Source organism: Didymella exigua (assembly GCF_010094145.1).
Source record: "Didymella exigua CBS 183.55 unplaced genomic scaffold M421scaffold_72, whole genome shotgun sequence".
Classification (NCBI taxonomy): domain Eukaryota; kingdom Fungi; phylum Ascomycota; class Dothideomycetes; order Pleosporales; family Didymellaceae; genus Didymella; species Didymella exigua.
The window spans coordinates 12,479-37,775 of record NW_022984846.1 but is presented as its reverse complement, the minus strand read 5'-3'; the positions used below and the strand labels follow the sequence as shown (position 1 = coordinate 37,775).

At 51.0% G+C, this 25,297-nt stretch overlaps 9 protein-coding genes across 9 annotated transcripts; 3 read left to right on the top strand and 6 right to left on the bottom strand.

Moving 5' to 3' along the window:
• Positions 1–1,422: 1,422 nt before the first annotated feature.
• Positions 1,423–1,983, top strand: M421DRAFT_10571 (uncharacterized protein; the record flags this gene model as incomplete). The annotated part of the gene is made up of 1 exon (XM_033587105.1): positions 1,423–1,983. The coding sequence occupies one exon, from the start codon at positions 1,423–1,425 to the stop codon at positions 1,981–1,983; it is 561 nt and encodes a 186-aa protein (XP_033442672.1).
• A 1,029-nt stretch (positions 1,984–3,012) lies between these two features.
• M421DRAFT_78207 (DUF1212-domain-containing protein) lies at positions 3,013–5,138 on the bottom strand (the record flags this gene model as incomplete). The annotated part of the gene is made up of 3 exons (XM_033597391.1): positions 3,013–3,162; positions 3,208–4,190; positions 4,244–5,138. The coding sequence occupies 3 exons, from the start codon at positions 5,136–5,138 to the stop codon at positions 3,013–3,015; spliced, it is 2,028 nt and encodes a 675-aa protein (XP_033442671.1).
• A 799-nt stretch (positions 5,139–5,937) lies between these two features.
• On the bottom strand, positions 5,938–7,109 carry M421DRAFT_426923 (uncharacterized protein). The gene is made up of 3 exons (XM_033594541.1): positions 6,932–7,109; positions 6,524–6,880; positions 5,938–6,467 (listed from the first exon to the last, which is right to left on the bottom strand). Exons 1-3 carry the CDS (start codon positions 7,057–7,059, stop codon positions 6,362–6,364), a joined length of 591 nt encoding a protein of 196 aa, XP_033442670.1. The 5' UTR covers positions 7,060–7,109; the 3' UTR covers positions 5,938–6,361.
• Positions 7,110–10,534: 3,425 nt separating this feature from the next.
• Positions 10,535–13,514, bottom strand: M421DRAFT_426919 (uncharacterized protein). The gene has a single exon (XM_033594540.1). The coding sequence runs from the start codon at positions 13,025–13,027 to the stop codon at positions 11,012–11,014; it is 2,016 nt and encodes a 671-aa protein (XP_033442669.1). The 5' UTR covers positions 13,028–13,514; the 3' UTR covers positions 10,535–11,011.
• On the top strand, positions 13,396–14,836 carry M421DRAFT_426918 (uncharacterized protein). Its single transcript, XM_033594539.1, has 2 exons — positions 13,396–13,801; positions 13,849–14,836. Exons 1-2 carry the CDS (start codon positions 13,704–13,706, stop codon positions 14,681–14,683), a joined length of 933 nt encoding a protein of 310 aa, XP_033442668.1. The 5' UTR covers positions 13,396–13,703; the 3' UTR covers positions 14,684–14,836.
• Positions 14,837–15,448: 612 nt separating this feature from the next.
• Positions 15,449–15,904, bottom strand: M421DRAFT_27855 (uncharacterized protein; the record flags this gene model as incomplete). Its single annotated transcript, XM_033588881.1, has 3 exons — positions 15,449–15,563; positions 15,615–15,707; positions 15,759–15,904. Coding segments are annotated over 3 exons (354 nt in total), but the record flags the coding sequence as incomplete, so codon positions are not given.
• Positions 15,905–17,016: 1,112 nt separating this feature from the next.
• Positions 17,017–18,397, bottom strand: M421DRAFT_426915 (lytic polysaccharide monooxygenase). Its single transcript, XM_033594538.1, has one exon. It carries the CDS (start codon positions 18,109–18,111, stop codon positions 17,236–17,238), a length of 876 nt encoding a protein of 291 aa, XP_033442666.1. The 5' UTR covers positions 18,112–18,397; the 3' UTR covers positions 17,017–17,235.
• Positions 18,398–20,891: 2,494 nt separating this feature from the next.
• M421DRAFT_426913 (uncharacterized protein) lies at positions 20,892–21,968 on the bottom strand. The gene has a single exon (XM_033594537.1). The coding sequence runs from the start codon at positions 21,545–21,547 to the stop codon at positions 20,990–20,992; it is 558 nt and encodes a 185-aa protein (XP_033442665.1). The 5' UTR covers positions 21,548–21,968; the 3' UTR covers positions 20,892–20,989.
• Positions 21,969–22,773: 805 nt separating this feature from the next.
• On the top strand, positions 22,774–24,922 carry M421DRAFT_105043 (uncharacterized protein; the record flags this gene model as incomplete). The annotated part of the gene is made up of 4 exons (XM_033587090.1): positions 22,774–23,004; positions 23,067–24,284; positions 24,317–24,677; positions 24,801–24,922. The coding sequence occupies 4 exons, from the start codon at positions 22,774–22,776 to the stop codon at positions 24,920–24,922; spliced, it is 1,932 nt and encodes a 643-aa protein (XP_033442664.1).
• Between the last annotated feature and the right edge of the window lie 375 nt (positions 24,923–25,297).

Below are 25,297 nucleotides of genomic sequence, written 5' to 3'. Positions count from 1 at the left end.
ATTGCAAGGTATCAACATGCGTGTCCGTTGTGATGGCTCGTTACCAGTTCATGCGATATCATTACTGTGCACCCGTATCGGATCATGTCATTTTATGTTGAGTCATTCGGCTCAGATATAGAGGGGGCTGCCAGGTCACCTATCCGTGTAGTCCATAACAGGCGCTTGTACCTAACTTAAGAGTTCGCTGCCGGTTTGGCCGATTGCCGTCATAAACCAGAGTAGTTGTGCATACCGGACGTTCTGAAGACATTGACCTGGCGTACGAAAACAAGCTAATGGGAAAGCATTACAGACTACGTCGAGACCATTGGGTGCTTTCAGTCTCGGTATAATTGCACTCTGCCCAGAACGCCGTCCTGCATTGGCTGCCGTTGACGTACCCGTAGCACTGCTGGAGCCATGGCCATAGTGTCTGTCGAGGGCGCAGGAAAGTATGCAGAGTAGAGGACATCATCGCTGGCATCTACTGTGTAGACGTGAGATTTGTTGCGCATTTGGTCTATGTGGGTGCAAGGCTGGCGATGGTGCAGTTCGACAGGATGGGCACTGCTGCTGGTCCTCCGGCCAAGGTTTTTGGTGTTGGAGCTGGCCTCGCATTGGTAAACGAGAGTATCAATGCTGCTAAAATGAGAATTGTGGACAATAGTATGGAGGTCATCTTGAAACGCGTCGAGACGCACCAGTTGAAGATGTCAGGCAGAAAGACCTGGCTCTGGATATTGAGGATATTTTCTATGTCTGCGACGTCGAGCTTTTTAAAAAGTGCTGTCGTACAGAGCTGCTCAGCCGTCTGTATGTACTACTTCACTTAATTGGGTTGAGCGAATCACAAAAGGGTCAATTAGGCCAGTTTGCTCGGCCGCACTGATTCCGCGGTCAGTTTTGCATGGACATCAATCGTCACGATGGAAGGGACACGGGAAGTGGCCCATGGAGCGTGACCACAAGTACCCCAGGCGCTTCCTTGACTGGCCCCAGGTAATTGTGATACACGACTCGTTGCTTGGGAAAGATGTTGTTGCAGCGATGATGGTTGAGGGCCAGGTGAGACTGGAGCAGGAGGGTTCAATGAATGACGTCAGAGCATGGCAGCCATCGCATCGTTTCAAATCAACGCCTGTGTTTGTCTCTGTCTGAATGGTCGACGTCGTCAATGAAAGGCCAAGTTACGAGCATATCAAGGCTGCACATACGCTAAAGCTTCGTGGAGACAAGGCAGACAGAGCATCAAACCACGAATGATGACGACACCACCTGACATTGCAGCACCGGTGGCAGTAGCGGCTCCAACATAGGAATGGTTTACATATCATGTGCAACATCCATCAACATGTGCACTTCCGGGACATCCAATTTCGATATTGCATAAGATCTCGACAACACCTTAGGCCTATCTCTCTACTTTTCACAACATCCAACATGGCAGCACCACCCTATGTCACACTCAAATCGCTGTCCGGCAAATACACTCTCAACAAAGCCTGCTCTGATGACTTTAGCAAAGTCCTCGCTCTCCAAGGCGTCAATCTACTCGTCCGAAAAGCAGCAACTGCAGCTTCGATCCACATCGCCATCTCGCAACCCTCACCCAACGAGATCAAGATGGCTCAGTCTGTGACCGCCGGCAAGATTCCCGGCACCTCAGAGGAATACACTCTTGACTGGGAGTGGCGCAGCAACGAAGACTCATTCTTTGGTAAGGTGGAGGGAAGGAGTCGGTGGGTCAGTGTTGAAGAAGGGCGAAAGTCAGGGATTGTCGGGCAGGCAGAGGGAGAGTGGATTGAGGGGGACAGCGAGGGAAGGCTGATTCAGGCTGAGGGAAAGAAGCAGGATGGTGAGTGGGAGGCGGCGCATCTTTGGGGCTTTGAGGTTGTTGACGGGGAGAGGAGACATACGAGGAGGGTATTGATTAAGAACAACAAGGGGGAGGAGCTGAGGGTGAGGATGGTGTACGATTACGTAGGCGAGTCCACCAAGTAATCTGGCGGATTCGCATCGATTCGGCATAAGGCTTGGCTAGGATTTCCGAGAGACAGAATGCAACTTGAATTGCACTCTCAATCGCTATCTAAACAAAATTCAACACGCTGTCAACTGTGTTCTGTGACACCTTGGAAAGCAAACGCATCTTGCTATATCCAACAACCAAGACATACGACTAAGTTGTTTTCAAGAGAGCTTCCAGTCAAGCTTTGAGTTGCGCAAACATCACTGCACACGCTCGAAAGCTATACTGACCCTCGTATCCAGTCTTAGTCACTGCGGCTGACATCAATAACAGCGATGTCGCTAGCAAACGACGTAGAAAGATATCTGTTGTGTGATACTGGGGGATTCACATGTAGTGAGATAGTGAGAACGTGTGACCGGGAAAGAGACAACTCATTGCAGGTCAAGTAATACGGAAAGCAAACGAGCGGACAAGAGATGCGGGCTGCGGTGGAAAATTCGGAATAAAACGGTCAGAGGAAGGATGAAGGAGATCCAAGTGTTGTTCATTCCGCGTTTCGCAAGGAATGTATGTCAGGTATCCGGATACGAACGCATGTCTGCAACCACCATGCAGGTTGCTGTGTAGTGGATGAGACTCGTCGCTCAGGACTAGGGCTAGTCTTGGCTCGTATGCTGGGTTGCCTGGGCAGGGCTGCGTCCGATGGGCAAAAGGCTCGAGGTGGTTGGTTTGAAAAAGGTCCGCCATAGGGCTGAGTGTATGGTTTTGTCGCAATCTCAATGTTGCAAGATTTATGTCGTAAGAGGTGTATCGCAAGGCTCAGTCGCAAGGCTGGGTCACTCCCTTACTTCGGCTTGCGTCGCGTAGTGCATTCGAGGCGCAAAGGCTTACCTTCCGTCACACTTCACCATGACACCACAGCATTATCGTATCAGCGTCGACCTCGACTAGACTTATGGTCTTTAGAACTACAAGTGATTAGCAGTGGGCATTCCAAACGCCTCCTGTTTTTGAGCCCGAAACTCCGTATCGCTATGCAAAGATTACAGGGGAATACTCTATAGGGTCCAAAGACCACTGCGCTTTTTGCCCATGGGGTAGACAAGAAGTGCAGCCATAAACAGACCCACGGTGATACCAATGGCAATCTGGATCATGGACGCTGCGACGTTGAAGACGATGGAGTTCAAGCCATCACTGGTAGTCTGCTATTCGTTAGCTGGTACCCCCTATATTCGACGTGTCACACTTACGTCGGCATCCGCTGAGCCTCTGATGAGTGCAGAAGCTGTTTCAAGAGCAGACTCAATGGCTCCACTTGAAGCAAGACTACCAGGAACCTGCACGTAGACAGCAGGCAAAAGCACAGCAGCAGCAACGCCGTGTCTGACGCGACTGTACATGTTGGCCAGAACACCGACAGTGAAAGCCCCAAAAGTGTAGGCAATAGGTGCGGATGACGAGAACTTCATGTTCGCAAAGAAGTTGACGGTGTACCCAGCAGTCGCGATCAAGATCATGGCCGGCATCTGCTTATACTTCGCCTGCACAGTGAACGTGACGAAGAAGACGTAGAGTGGAACGAATAAGAAGTTCCAATGCTTGTCTAACGCCGCTCCATTCGTGCACGTCTTTGCATTCGTGGCGTTTGGGTCGATAGCACCGTAGATGGCTGTGCCAACAGTGATACCATAGCCGAGAAAGAGCGAGTAGATGATAGCGAAAACAAGACGGATCGAGCCTGGAACGATGGCACGAGACTGTAGCTCCAACGCAGAACTGAGCACAAGCCATCCCGGAAGGATCATGGCAATGGCGCTTTGGGCGATCGCAGAGAAGCAGAATGTGTTGCCGCCGTTGATGCTGCCAAAGGCGCGTGCCAGAGCGCTCATCAAGATAGTCGCTGAAATTTCGAAAACGGTGCTGTATGTCTTAGAGAGCGGTGCAACAATCAACTGAAGGAAACCAAGCAGACAGCCAAGCGCAAAGATGATGGGGATATCGAAAGGGCGTGCTGAGAAGAAGCAGCTGACAGCTGCCGAAGCTGCACCATACATGAAGACGCACAGCCAAACGTTGTGACGATCCTTGGCGCTGATGACTTCATCCAGCCGCTGCAAGGCCTCGTCGAGACTGATGACATCGTGCAAAACCTCTTTGTAAATCTCGTGAGTGTCCTTCAGCTTGCCGAGGTTGACACCCTGCGCTGTGCGAACAATTTTGACTTCGGCTGTATCTATACATTGATACGTCAGTTCTTGTTTAAAAATGGGTAGTGGGGCTACTTACGAGTCATCGCGTCATCAAAGGAGATGAGCATGCAACCTGGAATGTACAAGAACTGGCTGTTGATCTCAAGGACCTTTGCTGTAGTTGCAAGATACTCTTCCAGACGGTGAGTAGGCGCTCCAAACAGCATCAGAGCGCGACACATGCGAATAATGTATTGCTGGCGCTTGAGAATGTTGGCAACGTGAATCTTGATGCGGACGTCCTGGTCTTCTTTGGCTTTCATGACCTTGGCAAGCAGGCCGCCACTACTAGTGCGCCTGTGATGCGGACGTGAAGGTAGCTCCTTCTTGTTGTTTGGATTGGCCAACTTGGCAGATGCCCCTACGAGGGTTGCCAAAGTCTCTTGCGACTGTGCCGTCTTCTCCTGCTTGTACCACTTCTTGCGTGATGGTGTGGCTGCACCAGAAGCGCTGCCAGGCCGGTCGGCAGTAGGAGGCGAGCTGTTGCTGGGCTCGGAAGGTGTGATCATGTCGCTGTAGGCTGGAAGTGGGTTCTTGTAAGCTTGGAGAAGCTGATAAAAGACACCGCCTTGCGGGTTCCCGGTGACAGCGTAGCCATCAGAATCGTCGAAGGGGTCAACACGTTCGCCTGTTGGGTGCTCATGAGGAGCTACAGCGTTGTGTGCAGCCAGCAGCTGCTCAGCAGCCGCGAGCGTCTCGTCATTGGCGTTCTCCAATGACTCGGCCTCGCTGATGTGACTCAAACTGGGACGCTCTTCGGCGGGGGTTCGTGGGGGAATCTCGGCGGCAACGCTGTTGATCCTCACACGTCCTCTTCCTGACGTCGCATTGCTGGGCTGCAAGGACTGCGACGGCTGGGAACGTGGGTATGCTTTGAGCTCGTGCTTGTTGTCGATGGTGCCGGAGGAGGAGTTGGTGGATGAGGGTTCCATGGCAGGCGTAATGCTACTGCAGGTACGAGGAACAGGCAGCTACAATGGCTGATATGATAGAAATGGGTACTTCCCCATGCTGGGCAGCGCAATGATTTTATTCACCGCAGCTCAAGCCCCGAGCTCTCATGGACCCTTGCGTTCCTCGGTGGCCCTCCCGAGGTGCATCGCGTGGAGTTGACGTTAGTCACGAAAACCCCTGCCCGGCCCAGAATAGAACAACGTGACTGAACTCTCTGCACATCGCTCGTCCCGATTAGGGCACTAGGAACGAGAGGGCGACTCACTGCGGCCGTGTTCGAGTCCGCCGCGTGTCATGGATGACGAAGAAATGGACAGAAGGGGTAGCCAAGCGACAGCCGAGGGTTCCCCGGACCGCAATTTCTCGTACTTTCTTTGAGACAAAACTTCAGTGGAATGGAACGCGCACGACCCGACGCATCAGAAGCTGGAGCAACAGCGCGAATGCCCACCCGAACGCGTCCCCGCGCTCGGCACACAACGCATCGTCTATCGTGAGATCATGTCAACAATTTATGCGACGAGCGGCTTGCAGCGAACGAAGAAGCGCCGGCCATTGATTCAGGAAAGGAACCTCCTGCAAGAGCATCAAAGTTCTAGACTGGAGGACCATGACTCAAACGGTTGTTACCAAAGCGCGGAAGGGTACGGCTACAACGCTATGGTCAGCCTTATTGCTCCTCTTTGGATCCTGACTCCACTGGAGTCGGTACTTAAGTACGCTCATACCAACGTCACGAGCGTTGGAAAGCTCTGCCTGCGCATCTCCTGACCGTCTTTTGAACATGACCCCTGGAGGAAGTGAGCTGTACCCACAGCAGTAGAGGGACTGCAAGTGGACATACAAAGACTACTAGGTACTACAGGTTGCATCAACGACCGATCGATCAAAGTTCTCACCGCACCCGAGTGGCCCGTTCACGTTGTGGATGCAGCCTCTCCACAAGTCACCAGTCCGAGCAGGAGTCGCAAGCAGTGCTACAGCTGTTAACAGCTGCGCGTGCCGCCTCAGCAGTGCTACGCATAGAGTCCTCACTCCTCGTATCGTTCTCGCCTAGGGATTGATTGTTACGACGCGCGGCATTCCATTCGACACAGTACTTGGTCCTGCAAGCGCGCAGAATGCACCTCAAGTTTGACCTTGCCATGCTCAGTTGATTTGGGCTTGTGCGGCTAAACCAGTGCACAATACAGCACGCCGCCTACAAGCTCACCGGCTGAGCGTCCTCCGGCTGAGCTGTATAGCTAATTCTCCCCGCCGGCAGGAAGAACAACGCAATCAGCGCGCCGCCTCGAACCTGTGGGTAACTGAGATATCGTCAGCATCTCGATCCTGCATCATCACTGTACGAAGAGCGACCCACTGATGTGTTCCTGCTCCGGGTGACGTCCATCCAGCACCCTGCCAACCCTGCATCCCCTTTAACTCCGCGGTCTTGTCGATCTGCACGACACAATTGATCTCGCCATACGGGTGCGAATGATACTGGCCGGAGAACACGTCATCCGACTCCATGTACACCGTGGTAATTGAAAAGAAGCGTGTGTCTTCCTTGGGCAATGCAATCTTAGAACGCCGGTAGTTCCTCCCGTTAATATCGATGTTTGCAGCCCATCCCTCCTCTACGCCCCTGCGAGTGAGGCTGCAAAGATCCTCGTAGATGGGATTCCCTGCGCCATAGTGAGTGTTCAGATATTTTTCCAGATCCTTGCCTGGGGTCCTAGAGAAGATCAGCACATTCTTCGCATTCACTGGCCTGTTTCTCACGTACAGATTTTCCACCTCCGCGAAAAAATCCTGACAACGCTTTAGCAGCTCCCGCGCTGTGGAATTGTTGGTAGTATCTACTTCGGCGCCTGCCGAATAGCTTTGAGTCTGCGTCTCTATCGCAGTCGCCATGGACACAATGTTGTGGGTCTACAGATGAAAACAACGATAAGTAGTGCAACGGAGAGGCCTGTTTCGAACAATGCGTTCGTCTATCGGCAATCACTCGTCGATGTTTCGTCGCAGCCGTTGGAGCTAAGCTTACCCCGCATCATCACAGTTGGCAGGCATCCAGTCAGAAGCCGCTTACACAGTTTGCGTGTTGCTGATAAAATCGGCCACATCACACGAAGTCTTTGTCATCGTCAGACCCCTTTCTTAGTCACAGGATACTTCATGTAAGACACTGAAAACGTCTCAAGGTCGAGATATGATTAATACTCAGCCTCCCTTGCTCAACACGCGTTCTTGACCCCGACAGGGTGTTCTGGACAGGGTGTTCGGTGACATCATTTGCTACTCTGAATTTGCTGCGATTGCTGACGAATTTCACGAGATCTTAAGCTCACCGTCCCGGCTCCGAGTCGTAGTTGCCATTGCTCGCGCAGTGAGCAAGTATGAGCTAGTTGACAGCTAATGAAGTACGACATCTGTGCGCTCAGAGACGCCTACGTGTGGTACCTCACACCATTAAGGACTTGACCAGGTTTAGAGCTCACAGATGATCAACATCCCCAAGCAATCGAGCTACCTGAAAGGACTTTAGACATTACAAATGTGTTTGTCGTTGGGTGGAGGGTGTTTGAGAAGCTTGAAGTCGGCTTTTCGATATGGTCAGTTCTCAGGAAGCATTGATCCAAAGCACCCGCTGCCAGATTCTGACCTGAACCAGTTGCCAGATAAGTCAGTCGAAGTTATGTCTGTTGAGATTAGAGCATTCAATACGAGCTTTCTCACACGTCGTTCGGGTCCTGCCGTCTTGTCATCGAGGTAGGAAGGGAGACGGCGGGTTCTATCGCGCGTCGATTGCCTGAATCCGTTGTCGTTTCGGAACAACCTAAACTATATATGCATTTCGAGCCGCCCTCAAACTTCACCACTTTATCATCAGCCATCTTCAATAATTCTCCGCCATGGAGCTCGATCGCCCTTGGCACACGGAGCCTCAATGCTATTTTTCAGACATTTCTTCTAGGCTGGTGTTCATGATCATGGCCATGGACCACCTTCCGCTTCCAACTCAGTTTGATCTCAGGGTATACTGGAACATCATTGAATCCCACACAAGCAATCCTAGACTGCTTCTGATCTGGAGTCAGTCACTGTCCCTCTGTTGCTGCCAAGTGCATTCGAGCAAGGATATTCCACATCTGCTCGGCACGTTCGTTCTTTCGAAGTTTGGAAGACCGAACAACATGGGGTTGAATCCCCATATCTTCATACACAGTTAGTTGCCGCAGCGAACAGCAGCTGTTGACAGTTTCACGTCTCTAAAGATGATGCAAGACGCAGCGTTTTTGGTTCGAGAAAGGGGTTGGCGAAGATCTCGACGTTGAAGTCACTGAGAAGCCTCTTGCGCAGATCAAAGGCGCTCACAAGGATTTGTTGAAGGTCTTGCTTTTCGCAAAGCTCTAGCGTCTCGAAGACGTGAAGTTCGTGAAGCGCTCGCAGGAAGCAGGCCCTTGTCTCACTTCTCGAGATACCTATAACGTAGATTATCACCGAGCCGGCCATATCACTGAACCGGCCATTTTCTCTTGGCACGACTAACACAAGTTACTGCAACTACAACTACTTACTATTAAACAGTGACCCAGCATACTGCGTGCTTGTATTAGATTTAGAAGATGTTTCTGCACCCTCCTAGCACGTTTGTGCGTTGTGTCTAGTTTTGCTGCAGTTCCTACAGCGCTGAACAGTTGACTGAGCTCCTAGTTGACCACCTCCACCCCGAGTCTTCTTAGATGGCTGAGCTGCTACACACGCCTCAGCAGCTACCCGTGATGCTGCTGGGCCATACTCAAGTGTGCCACCATGCTGAATCTGCTTTCTCTTACGCGATTTTCTCTTAGTTATTACTGCTAATTGCTCTTCAAGCTCTTGCATGCGGGCCTTGATAAGGACGTTTTTGTGCAGCATCTCTTCAGCCCCTTTTACAAGCTTTAAGAACCCCTCTTGCGCTGCACTTAGCAATTATTAGAAGGAGTTGCTTATAAGCTTAGATTAAGACCTAAACTTGTGTGTATTGCTTAGCGTCTTAGATTGCTATAGTGTTTTAGGTAGAGGTACTGCTAGTAGGGTATGCAGCTGCACTTTAAGGCAATCTAACACTACCTGCATGTTAGTAGGAACAAGCCCTAATACCTTAAAGGCCTTTTAGTAGTTAACCTTTATAAACATATTAAGGAACATATCCCTAAAGGCTAGTAGGAAGCCTTCCTTATTAATATAGAAGACGTGTTAGCGTGCTAAGTCTTAAACATATTAGGAGTACTTACACTTTAATAGTAAGAAATAGACCACGTTAAGTAGCTAGAGGATGTGCAATAAGTAAGGTAGTATGCAGAGAGTAAGGATTTAGTTCTCTAGGTAATAGTCCTTAAACTCCTAGTTAAGATAGCTCTTATAGCTGTCTAAGATAAGCAGCCTATACACTGCTACCTAACGCGTCTTTGTATGCGTGTTAAAGTGCTTTAACTACTTAAGGCTAAGCATGTTGTTTGTCTAACTATTCTTAGAGACTAAGAGCTTCTAATTATAGGGTATATCTGTCTCCTTATACTAGGCAGAGATGTGGACGCGTTCTTTGTAGATGATGAAAGGCAGGGTTGCATACCCAGCGGCGCAGATGCTCTGGATAACGGTAACCCACTCGCGATCACCTGGCTGAACAAGCTCTGGCTGAGCACGTCTCTCTAAGCCTGTTACAACCTTTAAAGACAAAGCAACGCCTATCTAGAACCTAGTTTTATTAAAGTTGTGCACGTTGTTATTACAAATACTATACTTAACTTAAGTATCCTCTACTAGCTTAAACTACGCGCTAATTATCTTAGGATCTTCCTATAGTATCCTCTGTCTATCCTTAGCTTAATTAAAGGCTATTTTAAGCTTGTCTAAACGTGTTACAAGCCTGCTAGCCTATAGTTTGCTAACAGGCTCTTCACCACGCACACTAAGTATCTTATTAGCTATATCTGCTACCTCACATAGCTGGGGCGCAAATCCTCACAAATTAAGGTTAAGTATATACTAGATAATTGTCTACTCCTCTAGTATAGTAAGTTTCTAGCAATTAGCGCGTACATCTAGTTAAAACGTGATATTGCAAAGGCAATTAGAGACCTGCTAATAAGGTACGTTCAACGCTCTAGCAGTGCTGTAGATACTGCGAAATTGGCTAGCATAGAAGGCCTAGATAGTAAGGATAACTCTGCCTTCTCTAGTAGTATTCTGAAGTTGTTGTTGTTGAGGCATGTTGTGTTAGGGTAAAAGGTGGTCGTGCCAAGAGAAAGTGGCTGGTTTGGTGATATGGCCGGCTCGGTGATAATCTACGTTAGCGAAGTGCATCAAAAAGAAAGCTTTTGAAGATGAGAAGGAAAAGGCCGTGAAGAAGATCGCGAGAAAGATGTCTGGTGACTATGAGAATTACTCCATCGGGAGGAACAGCGATATCGGGAAGACCAAAGGGCGAGACAATGAGTTTCTCAGGCGTTGTAAGCGCCCGACGAGTGCTTCTCCACCTGGCCAATAGGCTTTCGCAACGTTCGAAAGGTAGTTGTGGGACTAACTTCCGGAACCTGGATTGACGACAATCGCGATATCTACCACGTAGAGCCTTTAACGTTCCTGTTCTCCCATCTCCTTCGACTGCCCTCACTTACCACTGTTTACTTTAATATATCACATGTGTATTCGACCCTTACATGGGTCGCAGAATTCCTACAGGTAGCGCGGGTGCAGAATATGACGCACTGTGGGCGAAGCATGACACCAGACTTGAAGATGTATCACGCAGCAGAGCCCCAGATAGACTGGCATTGGGTCTGTTCCTTTAGCATCCTTGGTATGGTCCCAATGGCTGCTACTCCAACACCACTGATTCGAAGTCCACCTCGCTCCTGCCTTGTACAGCTTCGCCTCTCATGATCCCGTAGATAAATACCTGACCCAAGAGCTTGTAGGTACCTCTACCTGTCGGTCGGAGGACGAACGGCATTTTAGCTCCCATTGGTAGCCATACCTCATCGAGAAAGTCTGAGACCACAGGGCCCAAGCCAAAGCGACCATTGCGTGTCAAGAACACGACTCTCCATCTAGCTGCCCGATTCAATTCGCCTGCGAAGAAATCTGCAGCTTCATCGTCTTCCGGATTTGGTAACCTGTCTTCATCGATGGCCTGTTGTCGTCGATAATAGGCTTTGAAGGTATTCAAATGGTGGTCTGTATGCTCGTCCGCTGGTACGGCGTACATGTCAGGGCCTGAGGTAAGGCCTGCTGTCATGGTTGTCGCAAGCGCTGTTAAGAATGCATCCTCGTAGGGATACGACGATATGCTCGGTGGCGATATATAACTCACATCGCCCCTTCTAGGTATGTCGCCCAGTAGTTCGGCCAGTGTTTTTGCGAGATGTTCGGGTGTTACGGTGGTAGGAGGGCGCAGTGCCACCCAAATTGTCCCCAGACGAAGTGCTTTGAATGATAGCTTCGGACGCATTGGCGATATGCGCGATGTTCGTATCGTGAAAGCTGTGTTAGACAGCCCCTTTGAGGCTGCGTAATATATCCCGCTTCCCAAGAATTTCGCTGGCTTATCCATGAGATCCCACCGAGGTATCCAAGAGGCGACTTTCAGATCAATCGTCCTCTCACTGTGGGCTATGCTCGCCAGTACATTAAGCCCAATGTTGAACTCTTTGATCGCTGCGAACGCAAGATCCTTACAGAGCTCTGGAAACCTGTATGACGTGCTGTAATTTGGTGCGATGATCGTTCGCCGATTCTGGTAATAATTTGTAGGATACCAAAAGTATGGATCGACGTCGCAAAGCTGACGCTTAAATGCAGAGGGATGGCCAAGAAAAGCGTAAATTAGATCTTTGCGTTCCGTGCATTGCAATCCGCGAGCAGAGCGAAGGATGTCAAAGAAGGTTTCTGCTTCCTGTGCGTCTTCGCCGAGTTCGATGCGGATATTGCTCCACGCGGATCGCCAATAATCCTCCCCAAGATGAATTATCTGTAAGTCGAGATCGTTCCATATGCTCAGACCAGTTTTCGAGTGCATTAGAACACGTTCAAAATTGTCTAGCTCGTTTCGATTAAAGGTGTACGTCCCGCAGTAGAACTCGGCGTACCTCGACAGACCAAGTTCTTGTACCACCCACACTCGTGTGAACCATGGGCGTTCGAGAAGCCGGCGCAAAGACGCCCAGTGTGAGCGCTGCATTGATTCCGGGTCCTTGAAGAGGCCTTTGCTGAGTACCCCAAGCTTCTGGCCGCCAGGATCGGGGCGGCAAGACTCATATAGTCGACTGTATTCTTTGATAAGCTGAATTGCGTGGTGGACCTGGTATTGTTCCTCAATTTCGTTATCTTGACCCAACCATACCCGTACACGACGAGCCTTAAAGTAGATCAGACCCATCAGCTTGACTTGCGCCGCACGCTCATAGTTGTCTCTTTGATTGATACAGAGTGCATCTGCCCAGATAATCTGGGCTCTGAGTGGATCTCGGAACCGACGAAGTGCGTCCACAAGATTTGCTGTGACACTGATGCTAACACCATCGCCTGGGCTGATTAGGGCTGGAAATGCAATCGGCGGTGAGATAGAGGACGCACAACTTATTTCGACTACTTGTTTGCGGTCGCCCCAAACATAGGAGATAGCATCGAATCGCTCCCATCCCTCAATCTTAGATTCGGCTGCTATGTCTTCATATGCCAGAAGATCGACAATGTGTAACTGACATGCTATCTGGGAGTCCGGTGTGCCAGCATGCAGTCTCAGTAAGCGTATTTGGTTTTCCTTCAGTGGGGTATACAATTGGTGTGGTCCTCGGATTGAAGAATAAGAGCGGCTTAGACAAAGAGACAACATCCCACGGCTAAAATTGTTGCAGTGTAGCAGAGCAGTGAGTGTGCCAGATGTCAGATCCCGCGTGAAGGTCTGGAGGGCTGAAGAGTTTGGAGGACTAGCAAATGCACACTGGATTCTTTGAGACACATGATTTGTACCGTCGCTAAAGCCCCCCTTTTTTGCGCCCAAAAGATACCAAGTGGCATGTTGCGGCGACAGCTATGGTCTGAGAAAGTCGATCGCAGTACCCGATACGCCAGAAGATTGGTGCCAGCGCGTAGAAGAATGCATGGCTTGCCGCCACAAAGCATGTCACGGCGCTTACCGCTGCGGGCCGTAAAACCGCCCTCCCGCCCCCCGACTGTTTAATTTGCATCGCGGTTGGCATTCGCTGGGTCCTTTTTGAGTGCTGGATTGAAGTCGGGAGTTCACATATGATGTGTTTTCGAAGCTGCGAAGGCAGCGAGTGGACCCTTGATTTTCTAGTCCTACTTAGGTAAAGCCAAGTCCGAGTGCGTTCCGAGTATCGTCAGCTCGTCAGCCTCGCGTGGCCGCATTCTCTAGGCTTCTCTGTGCTTCCCTTTTCTGGCAAACACCTGGCTCGATTGCCTGCTGTACCCTTGTCGAAGGTCCCCAGATCACACTTCTGTACTAAGGAAAAGGACAAATACCCGCACACCCTCGAATCGTTGACCTGATGGCGACCGGCGACGTGGAGAACATAGGGAGACACTGCGAACTGGAGTATTGCGGGCAGCTCGATTTTCTGCCATTCCCCTGCGCCAGTTGTAAAGGGTCTGTTTACATCATGATTCGAACTGACCATTTGCTAACAGTTGTAGGCACTATTGTCTTGACCATCGATCAGAATACGCACATAAATGTCCTAAGGAGGGCAAGGCCGCCAAAGAGGCTCAAAAGAAGAGGCTAGCGGAGCAAAATGACAGCAGCACACCGGTCAGCACATCGTGGACAGGCAAACCAAATGTTCTATATCACGAAGGCCAATGTTCGAAAACGACCTGCAAAGTCCTCATCGATACAACTCGCGAACAGGGCGTGACCTGCGAGCGATGCAACCGCCGATACTGCCTTTCGCACCGCCACGAAGAGCAACACGAGTGCAAAACCCTTACACCGATCGGCACACGGCCTCCTACTGTACAACAACGGACGCAATCAGCACTCTCGAAGCTGAAGTTATGGGCGGAGAACAAGCGCAAGGAAGACGAAAAGAGGCGAGCCGGGCCTAAGAAGTCCGGCTTCCTTGGTCTCGGCAAGAGTTCGAACTCGAGTGCGGCAGTGTCGGCACAGGTCGAGCTCAACGCGCTCAAGCGTGCAGCGAAGGGTGACGCAAAGGTACCGCAAGAGAAGAGGATTTACCTGCACGTTGAAGCCTCAAGCGACACCACGAGAGCGAAGTTTCCGACCGGTAAATTTTTCTACAGCAAGGACATCAGCGTGGGAAGGGTGCTAGATATGGCAGCCAAGGCACTAATGGTGGAGAACGTCAACAATCGCAGTGAAAAAGAGGAGGATAAGTTGCGAGTATTCCATGTAGAGGGTGGACGGTTGCTGAAGTTCAGCGAGAAGATTGGCGACGCGACGCAGAATGGAAACATGATTGTCTTACTGAGAGGTGTCGGTGATGGGGAGCCAGATCTCATTGACTTGTGAGATTGATGGAATACGATAGCGAGCATATAGAAAGGCGCAGGAGGATGGTGACATATTCAGAGAAGAAGATACCCTTATTGCAACGACTTATGATAGCATTTTGCGGCGCATCGAATCAATTGTGGCATTCGGTTGTGCATGCTCTTGCTTCCCTCACCATCTTCATACTCAGCTCACTCACCTGAAACCGTACGGTGGTCGAAACAACGCAGCATGGGCAGCGAGATCGCTCAGCCCAGCGCGACTACCAGACCTTACCCTTTGCCAGCAAGTCAACACGAGCAGTCACCATGACGCATCCCATCGGAAGGCTAACTTTACTCTTAGATTCTGCGCAAGAGCTTGTTCTACATCGATGGTCCAACCTGCAGTGACGTCGAGCACTTCGAACATCAGTGTCATCTGTTGCTTCAAGCAAGATGAGAGACTCCGCCGAATGTCTCAATGCCAACCCATGCCGTGCTCAGAAACGGCTTCATGGCTGATAGGGTAGCAACACCAACGACGCCATGATCTTCTTCGAGAGGGCTCCAAATACTTCCAACAACAATACGCCTCGCTCAAGTAATAACAAGATTGCAGTTTTCTTCTCCACGTCCGCTACATCCCCGCGACCTGCCTGTGTCGACTCAGTCCTTGTTCATGTCTCATCTGCTTTGAGACAGCGTGGGTGTGATGTCGTGTGGCATGCCGTAGCCTTGTCGCTTGGTGAGTCAAACACCGTTCGTCCAGAGCAGAATCTGCTCCTCATGAGCTCAGATTCTGGTTGAAGCATTGCAAGCTGTGGATTCTTGTTCCCCAGCCGATGCTTGCTAGATTGTTGACCCCATCGGCAAAAGTCAGGTATTGGTCACCGCTTTGGATCTTGCATTCGTAATTGCTGGACTGACGTTAGCCCTGGCTCTCAGCTCGAAACAATCAGAATACATACTCGAAAAACTGGCAATACCAGTAGTCAGCTCTGCTCAGCACGGCGGAGACATCGTGGCCGCCAACAAGGATGGACTGCACTCGTCCATCGATCCTATACACCATCAGATGCGCGCTCCGAATGCATCGTTCTTGGCGGTCTTACAAGTTATTGTCAAGCGACAGACACTTATTGTCGTACACATCCACGGAGACCTCGGAGAAGAAGGCGGGTGCGGCAAATAGTTGAACTTTGATTCGATTGCTGGCGATCAAGTCACTGGCTGCCGCAACGCTTGCGCAGGCCAGGACCGACGAGAGAATCGCAAGAGATGAACTGCGCATTGCAGCGCGCGCATTCAGGTCGAGGCGCAATCGCAGGGTGGGTTTCGGTGACTCGGCGGTGGGTGGACGTCGGTGAGGTTGGCCTGGGGTGAACGCAGCGGGCACAAGGAAGACTGGTGACGCGGTGCGTGCGCCAATTGGCTTGCACTGCCTCCATGCCCGCCCGTAGCAGGATTAAGGCCTATGTTCGTGCGAGCGGGGCGTGGAAGCAACACACAACAACAAAGAGATGCGGGATTGAGTTTTGTTTGTTGACGAGAAGTAACTGCCTTAACGGTACTGACACCTCTTGGACGTGTTTCGTGGTAAAGTGTGGCGGCATGGGTGCTCCAGGCTGTGTCCGGGTCCCCCAGAACCGAAGCCGACCGTTCGAACATGCACTCGCGCTGACGTAAATCAAGCGCCGGGGATGGATCGTCAGTCGATACCAAGACTCAACATCCCCTTCAAGGTTTAAGACTGCGCATGGAAAGCCTTTTTTAGGATTTTGAAATGTTTCTCGTGTTTCTCGTGTCTCTCCCAGGCGTTATCCGTGACGCGTATACTCGACTGAGTTGTGCTGGCGGCACGCGCACCTCTCGGCGCCTGCCGCAACACCACAAAGCGCACGATGCACATGACCACTCGGCGATCGTACGGCTCTACTGCGGATCCCTTGCTCTTTGATCAGCGGGGACGTTGCGCGGCTTTGTAGGTAGACATCGTTCTCCTCGCCTGTCTTATGTCTCGAGTGTAAACTAGCAATGATGCGTTGACAAGGTCGTGAGATGAAGCGAGGAGCGCCAGTTTGATCATCGCAGATTGCACCCTGGGGCCGTCTGCACAAGTCCTCGTGGAAATGAGATGGCCTCGGTAGGCGCAGGTAGGGGTTGTGCGCACAACGTCAAGATCAACGTCTGCTTCGGCCTGGTCGCTCAAGGGCAACCTTGCTTGCGCCAAAGCCAGGTTGCAGGCTCTGAGATTGTCTGACAGGCAAGGCAGCCCTGTGTTTGTACACTCATCCACATGTCAACGACTCCACACTCATTTACGGCTCACCACAGCGACGATGCAAGACAGTCACATGTCAATCATTTTGTGGAACGAGACGCATTGTTGATGCTCAGAAGAGCAATGCCAGTTCTATACCTAGCTGGATATGTGAATATCTACACCTGAAGTCGTGCCTGATCGTGAGAAAGTGGTATCCGCCAAAGAAGAGAAAAAGTCCAAGATATGCCCCAAATTTTCCAGTATCCGATCGTCCATATGCGCCAAACCCCTGTCCATGAAAATAAGAGATCACGCTACCAAACAGCTTAGTTGGAGAAGTCACGAGCGTGACGGCGGGTGATGCTGGCGACAGCGACAGAGGCGAGCTCAGGGCCGGGAGAGTCGAGGATGGTCTTGCCGGCATCGTGCCAGTACAGGTCCCAGGTGAGAAGCTCGTCCTTAGCCGAGTAGATCTCAGTGCCCTTGACACCAGCGGGGACAGACTTGCTGTCGTCACCACCGGTGACCTTGATGTTGAAGGCCTGGGGCCAAAACTGGCGGTTGGAGACAGCGCCGTTGTTGTGAATCGAGGCAACCTCAGTACGGAGGACGTAGTTACCCGAGGGGATCTCACTGGGGATAGTGACGGTGTGGGCGTTGCCGTTGTCGTAGAAGATGGCGTCGGTGCCCCACTTTCCGGTGTAGCCCTGAGCAGAGTTGCCCTCAGCGTAACGGGTGCCTTGGGGGTAGGAGGTCAAGGCGACTTGGTCGATCTTGAAGAACTCCAGATTGGTCTTGTCGACCACGGAGCAGTCACCGTTGCAGGCAGCGAGCCAGGTGGCGGTCCATCCATGGTGGGAGCAGTCCCAACCCTCCTCGCCCTCGCCACAGCTGCCCTTGTGGTGCCAGTGAAAGGTGACCGTAGATCCGGCAGGGGCTTCGGCGGTGTTGGGCGAAGGAGTAGCGTCCCTGTGAGCAATGATGTCGGGCTTGTTTATCGAGTCACCCATGATAGGCTGGTAGCCCCAGCCCTGGTTGGTCTTCCAGGCAGGAGAGCCCTCCTCGAGAGGAGAGTCGATGGAAGCACCACGAAAACCCTGGTAGGTTTTCCCTCCAATCTCAGCGCTCTCGACGGCAGTGTGGCCGGAAACATGGGCAACAAGGCCCGCAAGGAGGACAGCAGCGTTGAAGATCTTGGACATTTTGATGATGATGTTAGAGGTGATTTTGTTTTCGAGTCAAGTTGCCTGAACTTGAAGTTTTGATTTGCGAGTGGGTGTGTTTGTAGAGAGTGAATGTGAATTTCGAGCTCACAGAGCTGTAGAAGGAATGACTGGTCAAGAAATGACTGAAAGAGAGACTGAGGCGGCTGGGCGTGAGGAGAGAATGGAACGGGAAGGTATCGACCTTTTGTACTCTACAGTGGCTCCCGGCAAAGCTCATCTCGTATTTCTTGGAGGCGCTGGGTTCCTCTGTGATCAGCCACCCGGGCCCAAGCTGCGCGTCCGGGCTTGATGTCGCACTTTCTAACAGCCCGACTGGTCAACGGAGCGGACACTTGACATGAGCTAATGTAGGTACGAAGAAGCTAGACCCTAGTCAGACGAAGACCTTATCGATAGTCCCGCGCTCCTTGAAGGAGAAAGTTCTTCGGCAGGCCCAACATTTGGTCATCTGAGATCTCCGCACCTGATGCTCAAGTCTGGATGACACTGAGCAGTGCCGCATGGCACTTTTGCAGTGACATCGAATCTCCTATCAAGCACAAAATCCGTTCTCTTCCAGTTTTCGGAGATAAGTGTCCTGCTCTTACTCTCTGAAAACACGACAATCCTTGTAGATTGCGACCTAGGCCGAAGTCGTTCGGCTGTTGGGATCCAGGAACGCTCTCCCTTCGTAGCCGGCGTTCCTGAATCCAGACTTTGAAAATGCGGAGCCGTGGAGCAGCGTCATCTGCATACCCAACGAATCAAGGACGATGGCGTTACGTCCTCCTTACGAGCAACGTGGATCCTTTGAAATTGAACGGCTCGACTACGGGCTCGGCGCGGTTGGTGCGCGGCAACGTGGTAGACCTGCCGCCGGGCAGTCCAGCGCTAGTGTTTCAGACGTCAGCCCTAGCGAATGCCTATCGATAAACAAGAAGGACACAAGCACGGCAAAGCACGTCAAGCTGCAGTGCACCTCAACAGTGGTCTACGCGATCGTCACGACTTCTGGCCATGGTCTAAGGCAAAGACGAGCTGCTGGCGCCGGCACAGAAGGCAGCGTTCCCGTATTTTTTTTTCATCCTCGAGTGCGCTTTTGAGAAAGTCACGTAGATCAAAACGATCGTCCCTCGCTGAGACCGGGAGCACCAACCTTCAAGTTGGCGTTGCAACTGCCCTTGGTATTTTTCCTTTGACAGTCAGTTGCGCCACTTTTCTATCTTTCCCGAAACCGCGGAGCTTTGGTTTTGTTTCGTCTCATGCGGGCGGTAAAGTGATAACAAGATGCGCCTGGGCAGCCACAGAGTGTTTTGGTATTGCTGTGACGTGGGAGTGTGGGAGTACATACCTAGTGCGCAAGAGCAACGGCGAACGGTAAACCCACGTCCCAATGGGGAAGTATCCTTGTGGATCACAGCTCAACTTTGATCTCGACACCCGCAAACGACTGAAGGCGAAACACTTGAAAGCGCACAACATTTGCATGCAGACAAAATTGCATGTCGGGCGAAATTGCGCTTCGGTGAGACTAGCACCTGAGCATAAATACGTTAAGAAATGATCAGAACATGACCTGGCTCAGTCAGTGGAGTCGATCACGAACAAGAGCAAGTTCTGCTTTCTCATTCGTTTGAATTGTGCATCACCTTGTAAGGTGCGCGACAGTGGTCGGCGCGGACTTTTATAGACACACACTCAAGACATCGGCATTCCCACTTTGAAGGGCTGGCTAAGCAACAGATGGTTTCGAACGATGCCATCAGCTCAGCCTTTCGAGCTGAGAGGATGCAGTATCGAGCCGGATGAACATTTTGTGCATGAAAACAGCCGACGAATATTGGATCAGATGCATGGCGTACGGCCGATTCTAGAATTTACAGTCTGGATTCAAGCCACAGGGTCAGCTTATGCGCAAAGGTCACGCCGTAAAACTCGGATGTGGAGCTGCATGCGCTGAATAAGTTGCTCATATTCTACGTCGACCATCGCCAATTACAGCAGAGGTTCTATACATCTCGTCGCGGATTTCACTTATCCGGGTCTTTAGACAATGATGCTGCTCGTAATTCCAGGAGCAAGCGACGCCTACGGACCTCATGCTCCCGCAATTGTTCCCATTCGTTGATATCCACGCTTCGGTTCCTCCAGGAAGGATGCATTTGCAGTGGGCTTCGAACGGTGCTCTAATTGACACACTGTGCAGACCAGTAACTAGCCCCGACAGTGGACGACATGTAGGGAAAGCAACCTCAAAGAGATGCGCAAACATTATCCAGGCAGTATTTCAAACCCATAGAATCTTTGTCCACGAGTCCTTTCACGATAGATGTTGTTCCGCACTTGCCGCTATGCTCTTGGCGTTGCAGCAGATCCTGCCGTTACTTCGCGATTGAGTCTGAAAGACCCAGCTGTACATGCGTCTGTCAACAGTTGTTGAGGCGGAGCAGTTCGCCCATGGCCACTACAAGATAAAGGTGTTGCTGTATAGTTCTGCCAATTTCGGCTGCATCATGTGCACAAGCCCCCACCTGGCTGCAAGCGGACTTTGAACAAGTGTTTATACTTAGGAGATAGCCCAGCCACAACCTCCATCATTTGAAGTGACTGTGAGGAAGTAAAAGTTGATGATAGACGTTCGATATTATGTTGTGGCGTATAGAGCAAACATGGTTTATGTTGGTGAAGAACATCTTGATGCAAACGTCACCTTCCAATTCTGACCGAAACACTGGAGTTCCATGGAATTGACACTATATTGAGATATCATTATGTGTATGAACTTCACCGCTGAATTCGCATCTAGCTTGCTGCGGCATCTAATCTTGCTAGTCAAGCGGACGCCCAATCCTGTTATCTGACGGTTGGCATATCTCTAATTCGTAATGACAGGTGCAGTGTTATCCCAGTCACTCCTCTCAGCTGCATCCACAAGAAACTTCACAACACTATCCCTCGTAATATCAGCTAGCACAGACACGCCCTTCCCGTGGTTGGAGTACTCCTTAATCTCCTTGGTTTCGTCCTCCATCAGTCTCGGCGGGCGCACAAGAACATAATTTTCTGCGCTTGCTTTTGTCTCTTTGGCAACGAGGTTGTGGTCATTGTATTGATATATCATGTTGCTTTTCTTCATCAGCAACTGCAGCACGCGATGCATGTTGATCCATGATTCGCCCACGTCGAAGGCTTGCAATATGACGATCTTGGATGTGCCGAACTTCTTCGTAATGGTTACGATGTTTGCTGTTGAGTCTGCCATCAATCTAGCCGGTGCGATGACTGCTGCGAAGAGACTGTCGCTGGCCTGTGGCGCTGACAGGGTAAGGATGACAGCTTCAGGCTTACTCTGGACGAATGCTTCACGGACATCCTGGATCTCCATCGGTGTGCCGGCGACTGTTTTGAGCCTTGCGTTGATCTTGTCCTTCATAGCTCCAGGTTTCTAGACCAGGGCAGGACTTCGTGGTTTCGTTGGAGAAGCTCTTCAATAACGAGTTTTCCAGTACGGCCACTTCCGCCAATGACTAAGATTTTTCGACTTGAAGTCATGATGAAGCTGTGGACACTGTGTGACTGAGCTCTGTGCTGTTTGTCGACAACTGCTCGTTGCTCTTGATTTGGATTGCAACGATAGACGATTGTGGTAAAGGTGCGTGTTGGGCACTGGTGCAAGCAACTGGAGATTACTTGCCCTGGCCTTGGAGCCTCCATCTTATGTGAAACAACTGTGTTCGTTATCCGTCATCTACATTGTCAACGGTGCTGATGTTCGGACAGTCCGGAGAACCGGAGGAGCCGGACTTAAGCTCATGTTCGGCTCCGAATAATGGAGTCCTGATAGCAGGTTGTCTTAAGAACGCGCGGACATAACACAAGGTCATTGGAAGGGGTGATTAAGCTGCTGGGGAGTGTTGTGTACCAACAATCTCGGCCCGAAAGGTGTGCTGCTCAGCCAAGACCCAGCTTGTGGCGTGGAAATCGTAATACCTACCTCGCCGCTTAACTCTCCATCATCCTTACCCTCTTCCTTCCCACGATCCTATGATTGGATTGACTTCGCCCGCAGCTACCTCCGAGCCACTCTGTGCGTTCGAGTACCCTCTGCTCTGAGCTTCATGCTCGCCAGTTTAGTTCCACGTCCCGTCTTTCGTTCTGCAGCACGATACGATGCCTTCTGCTCCAGACTGCATAAATGTCCGGCTTTGCCAACATTGCGTTTTAATGGCGCAGCATGATAGTGCTACTGACAGCTGCGCCGTTCGATTGTATCCATGCTGACCGACATCGTTCTTGCGCACGTGTCCCGCTGGCCAGAAGGCTACCTATGCGGATGTCGCGGTTGTGTTGTGCCTGAAAAGCGATGACGCCTGAACCAAATCCGGTAGCCGCGGGGGCGGGAAGGCTCCGCTCGTGGGGAGGAAGCCGCTCAGCACCTCAACCCAAAGCCTTGCGCTTGGCTCCTCGCACACTTTGCCACGCCGATGACAGCACAATTAAGCTGTGATGGACGAACTGAATCCCCGCAAGCGACCGCGGCCTGTCGTGTCCTGTTTGCGCTGTCGAGACAAGAAGCTGAAGTGCGACCGCACCTCGCCATGTGAGAACTGCGTGAAAGCGCAGATAGCGGACAGCTGCACATACAAACGCGGTCTGAATATGTCATCAAAAAAGTCTCCGTCTATTTCAACGGCGACTATCGGTGCTGTCGAAGACCTTCAGGCTAGGCTTGCAAAAGTCGAAGAAATGCTAGGCATTCGCAGCAGCAGGCATTCGACTTCCAATGGCTTGGCAGAAGACGCCCAGCCGCACGCGATCGGAACGGTGGTGGTGAAAGGGAGCAGAAGCATCTTCTACGGGCAAAACAACCGAACTACTTTGCTAAATCAGGTATGGGCTATCACCTGGCTTCCTTCCCACCATTCTGCATATAAGCATCTGACGATCCACAGTTCTTGGAAGTCAGGGAGTTTATCAACGAGATATCCAACGATAAGCAAGTCCAGGCCTCAGTGAAGCAGATAAAGTTCCTGCAGAACAAGTCGAGGAGCAAGATTGGTTCACCGGACAGCGCACCTGGCTCAGACTTCTCTATGGCTCTCCTCAAATTGCGAGAGTATCTGCCGCCCAAAGCGTACTGCGATCGACTGGTGCACATACACTGTCAGCATTTCGAGCGCACGTTCAGAGTTCTGCACATTCCTACATTCATGCGCCGCTACTATCAGATCTGGATGCCGGTCTCTAACGAGAATGCCGATATCTTTACTTCTTCTAGCATTATACCTGAAGTCACCACCGTCATGACGATGGCTTACCACATGGATGATTCACCGCAGGTCGGCGAGGATCGTAATCACAGGACGTACCTGAAAGATGCTGCGATGGACTTGATTCAGGCTTGGCTCGACGAGCTTAGTAGAAAACAACGCACCGAACTCGCCACTTTACAAGTCGATGTCCTGCTTCTCTTGTCCAGAAGTCTCCGAGGGATACAGCCTGAGCAGCTTTGGAGTGCTACGGGGGCACTGGTACGTTCGGCTATGGTCATGGGTCTCAATGTTGACCCTGCGATTGTTTCGGGCATCACTATGTACATGCCCGAGATGCGCCGGAGACTGTGGGCCACAATAATCGAGGTGGACCTGCAGGCTTCTATGTTCTGTGGTATGCCGCTGGCCATTCCTGAGCTTAACTCACGCTCCGTTGTACCATCCAACCTTGACGACAGGGAGTTTGATGAGTCCTCAACAGTACTTTCTGCCTCTCATCCAAAGCATGTATACATGGACAGCCTTTATCAGGTCGTCCTTGCTACTTCCTTACCGCAGCGTATGAAAGCATTATCTGTCATTCAGCACTCTACGCCCGACATCAAAGATGGGATCAGATTTGGGTGGAAGGTTGAAGAATGTCTGTTGCAGAAACCGCAAACGATGAGTCTTCATGACAACGACGAAGCCCCTCGCGACAGTGGGGCATTGATCCACAGAGTATTTTTGGACCTTTACATGCGACGACCATTGATTCGGTTGTACATGGCTCTGATTCATGGACCGCAGGCTCAGAACACAGCAAACAGATCTTTGATTGCTGAGCTAGGGCAGCATTGTCTTGAGTCCTCACGCGTCATTCTTTCAACCAGGATCTTTACACAATTCAGGCCCCCGGTATCTTAAGGGCAAGTCCGTGGGTCCAACAGAACTTCTTCTACAACACTTGCAAAATGGATATCCTATGGGCGGCGCTTACACTATGCCAAGAGATTAGTCAATGCTACGAGCTGAACATGCCGAAGGCCTTGACCCCCAACCTTGTTCATGCCGTAGAGACCACGATCGCTTACCTGATCAATCGCATTGAGCAAAAGGGTAGTGATCTCAAGGACATCGTCTTCCTTGCACTCGTCCTCCAGTCTGTCCAAACCCCGATCACGGTCCCGGACAGATCCCAGATTCTACAACAGACGGCCAGGAAGACCCTAGCAACGTGTCGGGAGAAGCTGCTTCATCCTTCACTTCCAAGCGAGCTCCCACAGCCGCTCGTTATTCAAACTACCACACGTGCAAATATGGATGCAACCCCTATGTCGACATCAATACTTTCGACCGCCACCCCTCCCTCCAACCCGCAAACGACACCATTATCGACGTGCGAGTCAATGTTTCCGCTAAATCTGCCGGCAGGCACAGAACAATACTTTGGCGATCTTTCTGAGCTGGCTGTGGAATATAACACCTTTCAAGCTGGCCCCTTCGATCCTGATGGCGCTCTCAGATTTCCCCAGGGTCATAAATACCATTGGTAAACCTTGTAGCAATGATACGAACGTAGAATTCTCCATATCCTCACTATGGGTACCAGCAGAGGTCGCGGGTGGAGCTCATCACTCAAGCTGATGCAATCGCGAACACATATTCACGTGAGCACGATCCTGTTAAGATATATATGAAAGGCTACTAACACATCATGACTGGAAGTCCACGAACCATCTCAGCACTATGTTGTTCAACATCAGCCTACTATATAAGCTAGTCCATATACTTTCCGCGCACATATAGTTCCCGCGCACCCCACCACGTCACTAGCACTCAGATTGGAGTCGTGATTTCTCAACAACAACGTTTATAATTGCCACTCTGTACACATAGACTGAAGCGTGAGTGCTGCTGCTGCTGCTGCT

What these genes read in the sequence shown, in the direction of transcription:
- M421DRAFT_426915 (XM_033594538.1), bottom strand. Translation starts at nt 18,111, where the DNA reads ATGTCCAAGATCTTCAACGCTGCTGTCCTCCTTGCGGGCCTTGTTGCC.
- M421DRAFT_426913 (XM_033594537.1), bottom strand. Translation starts at nt 21,547, where the DNA reads ATGAAGGACAAGATCAACGCAAGGCTCAAAACAGTCGCCGGCACACCG.
- M421DRAFT_426918 (XM_033594539.1), top strand. Translation starts at nt 13,704, where the DNA reads ATGGCGACCGGCGACGTGGAGAACATAGGGAGACACTGCGAACTGGAG. An exon ending in CCCTGCGCCAGTTGTAAAGG is followed by an intron (nt 13,802 to 13,848) that starts GTCTGTTTACAT and finishes TAACAGTTGTAG; the next exon opens with GCACTATTGTCTTGACCATC.
- M421DRAFT_426919 (XM_033594540.1), bottom strand. Translation starts at nt 13,027, where the DNA reads ATGTTGTCTCTTTGTCTAAGCCGCTCTTATTCTTCAATCCGAGGACCA.
- M421DRAFT_426923 (XM_033594541.1), bottom strand. Translation starts at nt 7,059, where the DNA reads ATGGCGACTGCGATAGAGACGCAGACTCAAAGCTATTCGGCAGGCGCC. An exon ending in TTCGCGGAGGTGGAAAATCT is followed by an intron (nt 6,881 to 6,931) that starts GTACGTGAGAAA and finishes GATCTTCTCTAG; the next exon opens with GACCCCAGGCAAGGATCTGG. An exon ending in CCCGGAGCAGGAACACATCA is followed by an intron (nt 6,468 to 6,523) that starts GTGGGTCGCTCT and finishes ACGATATCTCAG; the next exon opens with TTACCCACAGGTTCGAGGCG.